General features: G+C 37.2%; 1 protein-coding gene across 6 annotated transcripts in view; it reads right to left on the bottom strand.

Annotated features, from left to right (window-relative positions):
- The window catches only part of ZNF385D (zinc finger protein 385D), a 949,103-nt gene that overhangs the window by 136,885 nt on the left and 797,002 nt on the right, over positions 1–15,216 (bottom strand). For all 6 annotated transcript variants that reach the window (XM_057546009.1, XM_057546008.1, XM_057546007.1 and 3 more), the window contains one exon: positions 3,897–4,007. In XM_057546009.1, the coding sequence (XP_057401992.1) occupies positions 3,897–4,007 (111 nt within the window). The remainder of the gene's footprint in view (positions 1–3,896; positions 4,008–15,216) is intronic.

Here is a 15,216-nt window from a genome sequence, read left to right as displayed (position 1 = left end):
ATATAATGTGCCACTTAGAAAGATATCTGCAGGGCTAAACATGGAAAAAGTACTGCACAGGAAACAGGTATGGCATAACACCAAACTACAGACTTTATAATACGAAGGGTTAAAAAAATAAATAAAAGCTTAGAGGGCAAGGAAATTGAATTTTCATGATGCAGAGATGAAAAGAACTAGAAGCTATTATTTTCATTGGAAGGGGAAGAAGCTTTGAAATGTAAAAAGGTTCACCAGGTAAAAATACTTTCCTGTGTGATAGAGGATTCAACCAAGCATACAAGTGAATTACAGTGTTACTTTTCCACATTCTAGGTTTAAGAATGGAAACAGCAAGATAAATTCCAGATTTACCTGGAAACAGCAAACAGGCAGTTGTATTGGGATTTAAAGCTTTTTGGGACTAAAATGCTCGATATCTATATCTATACATCTATATAAATAGATATATACGTATATATACACATACATAGGAATGTATTTTCTTTTTTTATATATGAATGAATGAATGATAAATCCAATTGATCTTGGCATTCAGTACTAAATATTTCATGAAGTTAGTATTTATAGATATGACCAGTCAATAAATAAACAAATCTTATATTTTCAGCACATGAGTTCCCCTTTATTGACATAATAATGCTACGGAGATATTTAAAGTCTCTAAAGGAGTTTCTACTCCTGTATTTCAATTTTGCAATAATTATGTTTTGTTTGTAAATCACAGTTAATATGTCACTATGTCATTTATAAACTCAATAACATTGGGTCTTCCTATTAAAAAAAACTGCAATTTAAAAAACTTGCACTGCATAGTGAATTTATATTCAAGGTTCAAGGCAAGGAAAAATGTAAGGGCACTGAATTCATGTGTCCAGTTTATACAGACCAAAGATTTGGACTGGGTAATTATCTGATAAATTCAGGTGGTCATGAAATTCAGTTCAAATCTAAGTCAAACATCCACATGAGTATCTATGGTAGGCAGGATAATGATGTTTAAGTCCTAATCCCTGGAAAGGATGGATATGTTACATTACGTGGCGTGACAAAGGAGATTAAATTAGCAGATGAAAGTAGGTTGCTAAACAGCTAAATTTAAAATAGAAAAGTTATTCTGGATTATCCAGGTGGGTCCAAGGTGATCACAAAGGTCCTTCAATGTGGAAGAGGGAGGCAAAAGAGTGAGAGAGTAATTCCACATGCAAAGAACTCAACTGTGAGGATGGGAGGGGGTCGCGAGCCAAAAGGGCAGCTTCTAGAAGCTAGAAAAGAAAGGCAAGGAGACTTCCCTGGTGGTCCAGTGGTTAAGACTCCACACTCCCAATGCAGGGGGCCCAGGTTTGATCCCTGGTCAGGGAACTAAGATTCCGCATGTCGCAACTAAAGACCTCGCGTGCTGCAACTAAGACCCAGCACAGCCAAATAAATAAAAAATAAATAAATATTTAAAAAAAAAAAAGAAAGGCAAGGAACTGAAATCTCCCCCAGAGCCCCTGAACGAACATCACCCTGCTAACACCTTGCTTTCAGCCATGTGAGACCCATTTCTGACTTCTCACCTCCAGAACTGTAAACTAATAGAGCTGTGTTGTCTTAAACCACCAAATTTGTGGTAATCTGTTACAGCAACAATAAAAGATTAACACAGTAAACATCTAATGAGTGGTCAAGCCTGCAATTGTTTAATTATGATGGAGACTGATTCTTATCCATTCTCCAAATACCTTGGCCATTTTCCTTTTAGGGAAACCTGAGAGCAAACTTGTAAGAATGAGAAGCAATTTCCCTAATAAATACATATTGATTCCTATATCACTTTGAAAATTCATTAGCAAATGAATACAAATACGTTTTTATTCTCTTACTAAGAAGTAAAATAAGATTACGTTTTAGAAAAGAAATATGCAAATCTTTATTTTACATTATGTTCTTTATGTTAATAATCATATATGGAAACATAGTGTGTTTCCTAAAGCATAGCTGACAGTATTTCTAAAGTTTTTAAATATGACTTTGATATCCATCTACAGGATTAGTAGAAATACCTGCCAAAAAAAAAAAAAGACCAACTGTGTCTTGAAGTGGTGAGTTACCCATCACTGGGGATAATCAACCCAAAGACCTAGTCTAGATGTAGCAAATGGTTTTCTTACATTTAGTGGGAGAGTGGGTTCAATGAGCTTGAAGTCTCTTTCTGGCTTCCAGTTTACAGGAAGTTTTCTTAATATAGAGAAAAACATTAGCAGTGAAATTGTTGGCAGAAGGGTTGATATTTGAAACAGCCCCTATTAGACATAAGGAGCAGGAAACAGGGCTCCTCAGAGACTTTTGCAACATTATCTGATCAGTACCAAAGTGAAATATCAATACGATTTAAGAAGAAAAGGAATGAAGAAGGACACACTTAACAATCATGGAACTATATGATTGTTTGCTGAGTATTTACAAATGATCAAAATTGCAACTGTTGAGTTCAGAACTCTTATTTGCAAGTCAGGAAAACTGGTTTTTTTTTACACCAGCTGGAAGAGGTTACTATATAACATTCATCACTTGAAATATTTTGTAATAAATTAAACTATAGTAATTTTCTTAAAATTCAAATCGAATCAAGGTGCTCAGTATTCAACAACAAAACAAAAAAACAAAAGACAACCCTTCAAATAAAATGCTGTATGTTTAGTGTATTCTTTTTGCAGCAGCAAATGCCATTCAGGTGCTATGCAGGCAATCTCTTCCTCTTTTTAAGCCAACAGAAGGAACGTTATAAAATTACCTGATGATTATACTAGTAGGTATGAGTTCATAAGACAGTAGCAATCCTTATACAAATGAAATGCTCTCACGGAAGGAAAAAGCCACTTTCTTTATGCCCCATCTATTTCCTGTGCCTGATTATCTCATATGAAACCCTTATCATCAGATCAGCTAAGGGACACACTTGCCTAGGGTGATTAAATACTGGAAGGCCTAACACTCTCCAGAATCCAGAGCTGTTTGGTCATCTCCATACAACATATCCATTTAGGGCAAGATCATGGCACCTTGGAAGGGCCACTTTGATAGATGGGGTCCTCTGTTTACCAAGAGTGTCAACAAGATGTTCAATTTTTATTCCTTCCAAACCAACGTTCCTTTTCTTTTCTGTATCTCAGGACCGACTCCATTCCAAAGTAGGTTGGGGACGGGCGGCAGTTTTTTTCATATTGACCACAAGCAAAATTAGCTTCTGTGATGAATCCAGAGTCCACACTGTCCCTTAGAAGAGGTATAAAAGTTGAGGATCCCTCTCTGTGAATAACTTGCGAAGTGTCAGGTCTACACTGTCTTGCTCCTGTCATGTTCTCCACTTAACTTTTACTCATTAGGGGCTGGGGTCCTTTGAGGTTTTCAGAACCCCCTGTTAAAATGCTAATACTTCTAGGTCAGTGACCGGAGGTCTCTAACACAAATACAATTAAAGACACCAGAGATCTGCAACTGGGGACCCATCAGGGCAGGAGAAGAGAAGTTACAAAGCCAAAATCTTGGCTTTGAAATATAATCTGGGACCTACTTTATTTCAGAGGTGTGATTTACTGAAAGCTTCGTTAGTCTTAAATTTTTACTATTCCCCAAAGGCAAAGTGTGTTATCTAAATTTAGCATTCCCAAGAGACTAAAAAATACCATTAAAGTGCAAGTATACCAGTTTGTTTAGGTGTGATTTTTTTATAGAAAACAACCAAACATAATATACTAAAGTCCAAAATTAAAGCACATAAGGAGTTAAAATGTTATCTTTGAATTTTGACATGCTCAGTTTATTGGAGAAAAATGTTTAAGAAATCTCTTTTGCAAGATTAGAACAGCAGAATACATTTTTTTTCACTGAATACTAAATGATAAACTTACATCAGAATTAAATCTCAACTGGCAAATGTTGCATGATATGATTTGCTTTCTTCGATGAGGAAGAGGAACCCCGAAAGTATGATTTATTACAGCTTTCTGAATCGGGTCCATCTGTAATGAGAAAAAAAATACAACAAATAGAAATAAAGCTTGTCAGTTCCATTGGAATGTTGCCTATTTCATTAAAGAACCAAGCTGTACAGCTTCAATCTACTGCTTACATTATAAAGAACATTTTTATTCTAAGAAACGGCATTTCTACTTTCTTGAAAAATAGACAACAATGAGCCGGAAGCACAGTACGATAAGGAAATGATAAATGCACCCATTAGAGTCTGCATGCTAAACCGTTTTTCTCATTTAGGATCAACAATTGTCTCAGTTTGATAATCCTCAAATACAATTAAAGGTTTATCAAAACTCAAGTTATTGTGAATGCCAGAAACCTTACACAGAAGTTAGTCTATGCCATTGCCCCAAACGGACTTCAAAATAGACTTAGTCAGACGAGCAGCTATGAAAATAACTTAAGCCCCATTATGGATAATTAACCTTATGCTATGTTTGGTATCTTTCTGCCTTAAGAGTACAGTATAGATTTCCTCTGCTATCTGAAAGTAGAAGCCACTACCTTAGGACACATCTTGCTAACGGCTGCACAATGTAAATCTAGATAAAGCACAGATGCGCACAGATACAGTTCAAAGCCATGGCGCTGGATGCTGAGTGTAGTTGCCTGGGGATGGGATGGAGCTTAGAGACGCCAGCCTTGCTGCTCAGGGTTCATGCTGCCTCTGTAAGAGCTGCTGCAAAACAAAGGCTGAACATCACTTTCGTTGTTTGCCTTTTTGCGTAAAAATGAAAATCCTCTTGGGATTTCCTTTGGTTAGCAAAAACAGGTACTAATACAGGTCTTTGGTCAAAGTGAGGTTACCTGTACACAAATCCTGCTTTCTAAGTATTCAAACATGGAGCTATGGATTCTTTCAACAGTCATTTACTGATCACCTAATACATACTGCTATCCTATGGACTTACTGCTTGAGGTTCAGAGAGTTTGGACCAGATGTCAGTTACTTCTCTTCATCCCATTCCCAGGACAGGACAAGGGACACCCAAAACATAATGTCAGCAACCTAGCTCTGATAAAATTTCATGTCTCCTCACCAAGCTTTGTCCCAGGGTCCACATCAGTGATTCCCAACTAATAGAGTCAGATACAAATTTTGATCTGCTTCTTAATACTTGTGCTACCTCTTTGCTCATTTGCATCTATCTCTTAAGGTTGTGATGAAGTTTAAACATAATGATTCTTGAAATTACTTAGCACAGTACAGTGCCGGGCACATTAAGAAGTCAATAAGTGGTGCTGGGAAAACTGGACAGCTACATGTAAAAGAATGAAATTAGAACACTCCCTAACACCGTACACAAAAATCAACTCAAAAATGGATTAAAGACCTAAATGTAAGTCCAGACACTATAAAACTCTTAGAGAAAAACAAAGGCAGAACACTCTTTGACATAAATCACAGCAAGATCTTTTTTGACCCACCTCCTAGAGTAATGAAAATAAAAACAAAAATAAACAAGTGGGACCTAATTAAACTTAAAAGCTTTTGCACAGCAAAGGAAACCATAAACAAGAATAAAAGACAACCCTCAGAATGGGAGAAAATATTTGCAAATGAAGCAACTGATAAAAGATTAATCTCCAAAATATACAAACAGCTCATGCAGCTCAATATCAAAAAACCAAACAACCCAACCCAAAAATGGGCGGAAGACCTAAATAGACATTTCTCCAAAGACATACAGATGGCCAACAAACACATGAAAAGATGCTCAACATCACTAATTATTGGAGAAATGCCAATCAAAACTACAGTGAGGTATCACTTCACACCAGTCAGCATGGCCATCATCAAAAAATCTACAAACAGTAAATGCTGGAGAGGGTGTGGAGAACAGGGAACCCGCATACACTGTTGATGTGAATGTAAATTGATACAGCCACTATGGAGAACAGTATGCAGGTTCCTTAGAAAACCAAAAATAGAACGACCATATGACCCAGCAATCCCACTACTGGGCATATACCCAGAGAAAACGATAATTCAAAAAGACACATGCACCCCAATGTTCATTGCAGCACTATTTACAATAGCTAGGACATGGAAGCAACCTAAATGTCCATCAACAGAGGAATGGATAAAGATGTGGTGTATATATACAATGGAATACTACCCAGCCATGAAAAGTAACAAAATTGGGTCATTTGTTGAGATGTGGATGGACCTAGAGACGGTCATACAGAGTGAAGTCAGAAAGAGAAAAACAAATATCGTATATTAACACATATATGTGGACTCTCAAATGGTATAGATGATCTTATTTGCAAAACAGAAGTAGAGACACAGAGGTAGAGAACAAATGTATTGATACCAAGGGGGAAGGGGGGATGGTAGGAATTGGGAGATAGGGATTGACATATATACACTATTGATGCTATGTATAAAATAGACAGCTAATGAGAACAGACTGTGTAGCACAAGAACTCTACTCAGTGCTCTGTGGTGACCTAAAGGGGAAGGAAATCCAAAAAAGAGGGGATATATGTATACATATAGCTGACTCACTTTGCCGTAGAGTAGAAACTAACACAACATTGTAAAGCAACTATACTCCAATAAAAATTAATTTTAAAAAAGAGTCAAGGGGCTTTCCTGGTGGCGCAGTGGTTAAGAATCTGCCTGCCAATGCAGGGGACACAGGTTTGAGCCCTGGTCCAGGAGGATCCCACATGCCGTGGAGCAACTGGGCCCATGCACCACAACCACTGAGCCCGTGTGCCTAGAGCCTGTGCTCTGCAACAAGAGAAGCCACTGCAATGAGAAGCCCGCACACCGCAAGGAAGAGTAGCTCCCGCTTGCCGCAACTAGAGAAAGCCCGCGCACAGCAACGAAGACCCAATGCAGACAAAAAATTAATTAATTAATTAAACCTAATAAATAAATAAATAAAAACAAAAATGAGTCAATAAATGTTGTCTATTACATTTTCTCTTTTGCACACCCCATGTGATGATCAAGGTTAACAGGGGCCTCACACTCCTGTGGTCTTTGTTGGCACACCTTCCATCTCTCACATGGCCAAAAAACATTTCAAAATGATCCCAATGTTGCACATACAGCCATCGTTTTTGTTGAATGCTTGTAGACTTTGGAACTCAACTCTCATCAGATACAAACTTCTTATGAGAGTCTTCACAATGGGTTGAGCTAGCTCAGAAAAGATTTGACATACACACAAATGCTAAGAACGTGTCTGTGAAACGATGCTCTAATATTCAGCTTCTGGGATACATGATAGTTCATTAATTAGCCTAAACCAGTCATTGATACATTCCACCTCCTTTTGTGTATTTCAAATCATCAGAACCAGCTAACTCATAAGCCCTCTTCACTGGTAGTAAGGAGCAAGGTTCTGTCTATATTCACAACTCCTAAAAGGTTGTCTAGACACTCTTAATGCACTGTTCTAAGTAATAACAGTAACAACATCAACAAGAGAAATAATAGCACTCAGCATTTATTAAGTGCCTCCATGTGCTAAGTACTAGGCTAGGTGGTTTATTAAACAGTTATGATCAGGAAGAACTCATGGGTTCTCATTTTTATCTTCCATCATCACTTTAAATTTTTTCTCATGTTAATCCCAGATTCTGGATGAAGCTCAACTGCCCCATAATTTTTCTGGTCACTTCCAGGAATTAACACATTCTAGGATCCCCTCCCTCCCTCTCCAATTCTACTATATTTTCTTTTTAACCAGTTTTATTTAAGTATAATGGATGTACAATAAAATTCACCAATGTTAAGTGTACGATTTGATGAGATTTGACAAATAGATACAGCCTTAATAATTATCATATAGAATATTTCCATTACCCAGAAAGTTCCATCCTGCCTTCTGTGGTCCATTCCTACCTCCACCCAGCCTCTGAAGCACTGGTCTGCTTTCTGTCATGATATTTTTCCATCTTCTCAAAGTTCATACGCATGGAATTGTATAGTATGTGCCCTTTTGTGTCTGGCGTCTTTCATTCAGTATGATGCTTTTAATATTCATCCACGTTGTTGCATCTATCAGTAGCTAATTCCTTTTAATTGCTGAGTAGTATTCTTTCGTATGGATATACCCCAATGTGTTTATCCATTTGTTAGTTGATGGATATTTGAATTGTTTCCAGTAAATTCTATAACTTTTTCAAATCTTAATACATAATCTAAGCGCATTCCTAAATTCAGTTCAGCATCTTAATCCAAGCATTAAAAATTAACATAAAATTACAGTTTCTTTATCTTAGCTTGAACCTGCTCTAGACGAATAGTGTGAAAGGTCAAAGGGCATGGGACAGAATTCTTCTCTACATACACTGCCAAGTACCCCACCCCAGGTAAGGCAAACTTCCATCAACACCACCTCACCCCTATTTCCTCAGAACCAAAATGGAAAATGCACAGCACTTGAGAAACCCACTGACCACACAGATGAATGAATCTGGGAGGCTTCGAGAGCCCACTTTCTGCTTCCCAGGATCACTCTTATACGACTCTAAAAATGCCATCACAATGCTTCTGTGCCAGCACAGAGAACACTGGGGCGTAACTTCCCTTTCAGCCAACAGCTAGAGAAAAATTAAAAGCTGAAAGAGGTACTGATTTAGAGGTAGCTGTCTAATCAGGTTCTGTTGCATCTGTTCTGTCTGCACAAACGGGGTCCATTTCTATTAAGGATCAGGTGAATTATGCCTATATTCCATTTAGGAATACTGAAGCCCCCTTATAATGACACTTTGAAATAAAAATGAATTACAGATTTATAACTAAGGGCTCTCTGAAAATATACACTGTTGAGTTTTTATCATATTTCGCAAGTAACGTATTATTTTGTCTTTCATTAACACTGGGCACTTGCAGTGACCACATTCAATTCCGGAAAAGAGCAGGAGGTATTTTGGAAGTAGACACTTCATACAAATGTGTCATATTCTCTAGATTTAATTCTTTTGTTTGAATTGAATGTTGTTCTGATCAGTGTTGCTATAAAATCAAATTTCCAAATGCTAGGTAATGTATTCTAATTCAGAGACCATTTTATTTCCCAGTATACTTAAAAAAAAGCACAACCGAATTATATTTTAACGATGGCTTCCACAAACATAGTTATACCACCAAAAGTAATTATATTTTATTATCTTAGGAACCTAGTACAACAGAATGGCAAAAGTTTAATGCCTTTATTAATGAAAGTAAGTCATAATCACCTCTGTAATATATATATCTATAAATATATGTGAAACCACTTACAACAAGGAATTATAGAAGGGCAAAATCTAAATAATAACCAGTTCTGTTGTTAACTAGTTAATGAAATGATACCACATGGTATATAATTAAAAGTAGCATCTACTGTCACTCAGGGGAAACACACACAGCCACTTTGATCATTTTGCCCAAACACACCATTATTTACCATTATAATCGAACATTTTGTTCAAAAACAAAGTCATGTATGTTGGTTTTCTCCCCGTGAACCAACAGGTCTGATCTGTCAAAATAATCACACCTTATTGTGTGCATGCATACTATCATTAGGAATCTGTCTACAGAATCAGTCTGAAGAAATGCCAATGTGTGTAGGAAAGAGAAAAGGGATCCTTGGATCAAATAAGTTGTAGGAAATCTAGGTACCACAGCCTGGACATCCACAGTGCACATCAAATATTAAATTCGCTGAGATGTCCCACAATAAAAATATCTGCTTTAAATAACTTCTAAAATAATATAACCAAAGCTTTTGCTGTTTTCTTGGTTTTTAAATTTAGCGTCTTTGTTCAATGCATAGTTTAAAAAATAGTGATCTGGTAAAATAAAATCGTTATACGAATATGAATAAGATGTAATGCCTTCGTACAAAACGAAAATCACTAAACTAAACATGCAATACACAGAAATCAGAGCCAGACATTTCACTGAATCCATGCAGCCCTGAATTAAAAATGAAAAGAAATGGTAAAAGCTACATGGCATTTTAAGACATTTATTTAATTTCTAAAGTGGGAAATTCTGAAAGCTAAAATTTTCTAAATACATTATCCACCCCTCCCAAAACCAACAAACAAAAGTGAAGAATGATACACTAGCTATTGATATGCTTACCCAAACTATAGAGTAAAATTCAATTTCAAACTCAGTCTATGGCCTTATTTAAAGCCAAATGAATAAGTTTTCCTTCATTTCAAGTTTAAGGATCTTTGCATTTCTCTCCCAGGCCTAGCTTTTCCCTCATCTCCCCTCAGGGCTTTCTGCTAAATTGATTTGTAAATGAGTAACCAGTGCCACAGTTCTTCCCAGGGAAGTCAGCCACAGTTCTTGCCCTAGATTCCCTTTCCTAGGATGCTGCAGTGTTTTCAGAGAGGAGGAAGCTTAACCCTGAGTTTACATTTCCTGCTCCAAGAGACCTCCCCTCTTTCTGTTCCCATTAGTACTGTGGCTTTCAAATCAAAGAATAAGAACTTAAATGCCAGGAAGTTAGAAGTCCAGAAATATAAAGGTTGTCTCTTCGGGCTGGTATTTCTAGGGAACAATGACCAGTAACAATAATGCTAAAGGTTACACTTAAGGGCACTTACTGGGTGTCTGTGTTTGTAAGCATTATTTCTATCCTAACAACTTACTGAGGAGCTCTCACTCCCCCTTTGCCTATCACAGAAGCAGTAAGTGGCAGAGTCAACTAATACCCACAGCTTCCCACTCTGCACCCACCCCTACCTCCATCCAGTACCACGATAAAGCTCTGTGATAGCCATTGTCGTGGATGTCTGTGACCATGAAGTAATAAGTGACAATGAGTAATTTATTCCATCAACTATGAACTAGTAAAATTGGTGTTTATATGACATATCCACATCTTACAAAACACGAATTTAAAAATTCCAATAATTGCACTCCAAGAAATTGGTCCATTTGAAAAAAATTGCAACTTTTGTCCTTTTAAAAAAAAACTTTTAAAAATAGGCATATAACTTACATACCAAAAAAGTGCATACATCTGAAGTGTATTAGTTGATTTTTTAAAACATGTGCATACTCCCGTGGTATCACCATGCCCACTAAGATACAGAACATTTTCAGCATTTCTCTTCTACAAGATTTGGGTTGGAAGGGAGTTTAACAAGACTACCAATCACTCAAGACCAAGACGCAGCTCTGAGTGGAGTTCGGGGGATGTGGAACACAAGGTACACATGAAGTTTCATGGTTTCTTGGATTTTGCCAAGTAGCAAAGGACATGCATGAGTGCTTTTAACAAAGGAATTCATTCAACTAGAGGTAGGCTTTTCCCATCAATCTCATTAATCAGGTCAAGCCCAAATTTGCTAATTTGATACATTTAAGTAGGAAATACAACATGACTAAGTCACATAAGTACATTAAGGGCACAGCTGGTTTTTCAATGCACCAAGCTTTCCTTTACCTTCAAGTCTTTTGCACATTCCTCTTCCTCTGCCTTGAAAACTCTTTCCCCATGCTTTCTGGTTCATCTTCCCCTGGCTAATGCCTACCTACTTTTCAGGACTCCAATCAGAACTCATCTCTTCTTCTAGAATTCTTAGCTGACCTCCTTCAAATGGGTTAGGTCCTCCAACTCATCCTGCAGGACACTCCATCGCACCATCTGAAGATCTCTTGTCTCTTTTGTTTCACCCAAAAGAGGGAAAAGTCAAGGCAGGGCTGAGTCCTTTTGTTATTTGTACCCAGGAATCAGCAAGTGTCTCCCACTTGGGCCAGGGCTCAACACATGACTGTTGAGTTGCTAAATAAATTGAATATCATTAAAGCCCAATAACAAAAGTTAACATCAGTCTTGGAATGGTGTTAACAATAGCAGTGAGAAAACCTGGATTCACAAGGGAACCTTAGGCATGAGGGGTGAAGAGAGGTTATTAGAAGCAAAAGCATGTGGATAAATGACTCCATGATACAATCGGAATATAGAAGCTCGGAGTAGAACCTACAACTGGTAGCCACCAAGCAGAATTTACATGTATTCATTTATGAATTCATTTATAGACACAGTGTCATCTAAGTAATGAGGCAATGGTTGATTGGTTCTCTTTATATTTTAGTGCCAATATCAGACCATTTTTCCACCAGGCATCTTCCTAGACAAAGGCTAACAGACATACTGTTCTGATCAGTTCAGGAGAAGCTGATTTTGCTCAGAAAACCAATGCTTGAACTTAAATGAGCAAAGGCATTCAGATGCTCTCCAAGTACTCAGGACATGTCTAAATGGAAGAGACATTTCACTGTCAGTAGCTTTCTGCCATGGCTATTTTTCCTAATGTTCTATGAGAAGGCTAATAAAGTGAAACACAGTTCAAAGTAAAGAATGGATGACCTTAAGGGGATCTTAAGACATTATTTTTCTTAGAATCATTTATGTGCTCCAGCAAATTGCATTTAACCAATGTGTTGTGGTGCTGTCACGGAATGCCCACAGATAGCTGCACTCCAAGGTATTTTTTTCTTTTTTTGTCATTAAAAAATGTTTTTATTGAAATATTTTTGATTTACAATGTTGTGTTACTTTCAGGTGTACAGCAAAGTGATTCAGTTATACATATAAATACCTATTCTTTTTCATATTCTTTTTCATTATAGGTCACTGCAAAATATTGAATGTAATTCCCTGTGCTATATGGTAGGTCCTTGTTGTTTATCTATTTTATATATAGTCGCGTGTATCTCCTAGTTTATCCCTCCACCCCCGCTTCCCCTTTGGTAACCGTAAGTTTGTTTTCTATGTCCGTGGGTCTATTTCTGTTTTGTAAATAAGTTCATTTGTATCATTTATTTTAAATTCATTAATGTACAGCTTTCCTCTGTACCTAAGGCTGAGCGTGGACCTACCTAGAAAAGCTAACCGTGACAGGAAACCAGATATATATGCATACACATATACATATACATATACACACACACATATATATATATACACATATGTATATATTCTTTTTCAGATTCTTTTCCCTTATAGATTATTGCAAGATACTGAGTATAGTTCCTTGATTTTTAAATGGATATGTGGAATCGTTACCGACACAATGTCTCAGTCATGGAAGTTTAATCCTGGCTCACCTTTAGACATCATCTATTTGTGGTATTTTCAGCGAGTAGGCACTATGTTTCACCCAGCTTCTCATCTCCTGTGGTTCTCATTCCTTTCCCTGGAACCCAGTGGGCACTCAATATATATTGAAATTTTACTGAAATATCTCACTTTATCAATGAGAAAAGCTATACCAGGAGAGGGGAAAAGGTCAGAAGAAAAAAAAGAAGGAAAGAAGGTGATTTCATTCTATGTATGGGCTCCCTTTTTCTGCAATGAGATTTTTTTCTCTGGCCAAAAGAATACTAAGTTTCTTTAAGAGGGATGACTGTTGCCTGATCACACTAATACCACTCTGTAGAGAAGATACCAGTGCTTAATTTGGACACTTTAGAAACCTTGTTATCAGCATTACACTTACGAAATTTGACTCAAATGCTTTGATCAGAATCCCGTTTCTGGTGGACTTAAATGGCAAAATCTCTTTGGAAGACAGACAATGAATGCCTATGGGGACTGCCTGAGCCAGGAGACAGGTTACCCAATGGTTGGTCAGCCTTGGTCTCCAAATAATGTCTAGGTAATTAAATCCAACAACTCCAGAGCTGGAATTCCATTTACAGAAAACACCCCAGAAAGCATGGCGTTGTAGACTGAGCTGGAGGACAAATTCCAGAAATCCATTCTATTACCAGCTGTACCAGAAGTCCACAAACACATCTGGTTCCTCAGCAGGTCACCGAAATGTGAGCCAGGTGTTGAAACCTGCTGTATTCTGAGGTGAGGACAAAATACTTTTGTACATAAATCACTGATGGCTGAATTGAAAGGATTTTCTCTTAATCTAAAATTATGTCCTTTCTATTTTTCTGTTGTTAAATTCCTTTCTTTTTCAAAATCATGGTGCTATTAGATAGATGGATGGATGGATGGATGGATGGATGGATGAAAAGATGGTTGGATGGATGGATAGATGGATGGCTGGATGGATGGACAGATGGTTGGATGGATTTTGCTCTGGCTTGAAATGATTACAAGGTGAAAGTACTATGTTGACCGGACTTTTAATACCCCCTTTTAAAGATTTGAACCATGTATAAGTTTCCTAGGGCTACTAACCAAATTGGTGGCTTAAAGCAACAGAAATTTAGTATCTCATAGTCTTGGAGGCTAGAAGTTCGAAATCAAGATGTTTGCAAACCATACTTACTTCCTCTGAAATCTGTAAGGAGAATTCTTCCTGCCTATCCCTAGGTTCTGATATTTTTGCCAGCAATCTTTAGCAACCCTTAGCTTATAGACACATCTTTCTAATTCTCCACCTTCACGTCGCAAGCTTCCTGTGTGTGTCTATCTCTGTGTCCAAATTTCCACTTCTTATAAGGATACCAGTCATATGGGATTAGGGACCATTCTACTGAACTCATTTTAAGTTGATTATCTCTGTAAAGCAACCATTTCCAAGTAAGGTCACATTCTGATGTATTGGGGGTTAGGACTATAACACACCTTTTTTGGGGGGACACGATTCAACCCATAAGAAATGGAATGGGGAATATAAAAATCTACAAACCACTGTGAAATTTTACTCAGGCACTAATTCTAGGACTTCTTGATTAAAGGAAAACTCAAAATCAGTTTTCTTGTTTTAGTGCCTAAAAGGGAAAGTTTGAACTAGCAATGGATCACTGAGACCATTCCTTGCCTGCCTTCGCTCTAACATGATCAATTTTAGCTTCAAAGAGTCTTGTCATCCCCAAGGGTCTGGGAAGAAGAAATATGTTTAAGAAATTGAAATATACATAGAGATGAGGCTCATGAAATTGAAAGAAGCAGATCTTTACTAGTGAGCCCGCAAATAAATTTTGATAAGGTATTTTTGAAATGTCACAAAATGAAAAGTTATAATCTATAGAAAAATTAAACAATGGCACCTTGGTATGAGCTATGTGAGCAATTATCCTGATTTTAATTGTTTGGTTAAATTAGAAAAAACCATAAATTTGGGGGTACATGTTTTGCATTGTGCCTTTTTTTCTCGCTCCTTTGCTTGTTTGTCTCTTTGTTTTAATCAACCTTTAATGCCTTTGAGAACGTATAATGATGTGTGGGGTGGTTCTTTTTAAACAAATTCCATCTC

Source organism: Balaenoptera acutorostrata, chromosome 4 (genome assembly GCF_949987535.1).
Source record: "Balaenoptera acutorostrata chromosome 4, mBalAcu1.1, whole genome shotgun sequence".
Lineage (NCBI taxonomy): Eukaryota > Metazoa > Chordata > Mammalia > Artiodactyla > Balaenopteridae > Balaenoptera > Balaenoptera acutorostrata.
Note: the sequence above shows the minus strand (reverse complement) of the source record. Positions and strands in the feature narration are given on the sequence as shown.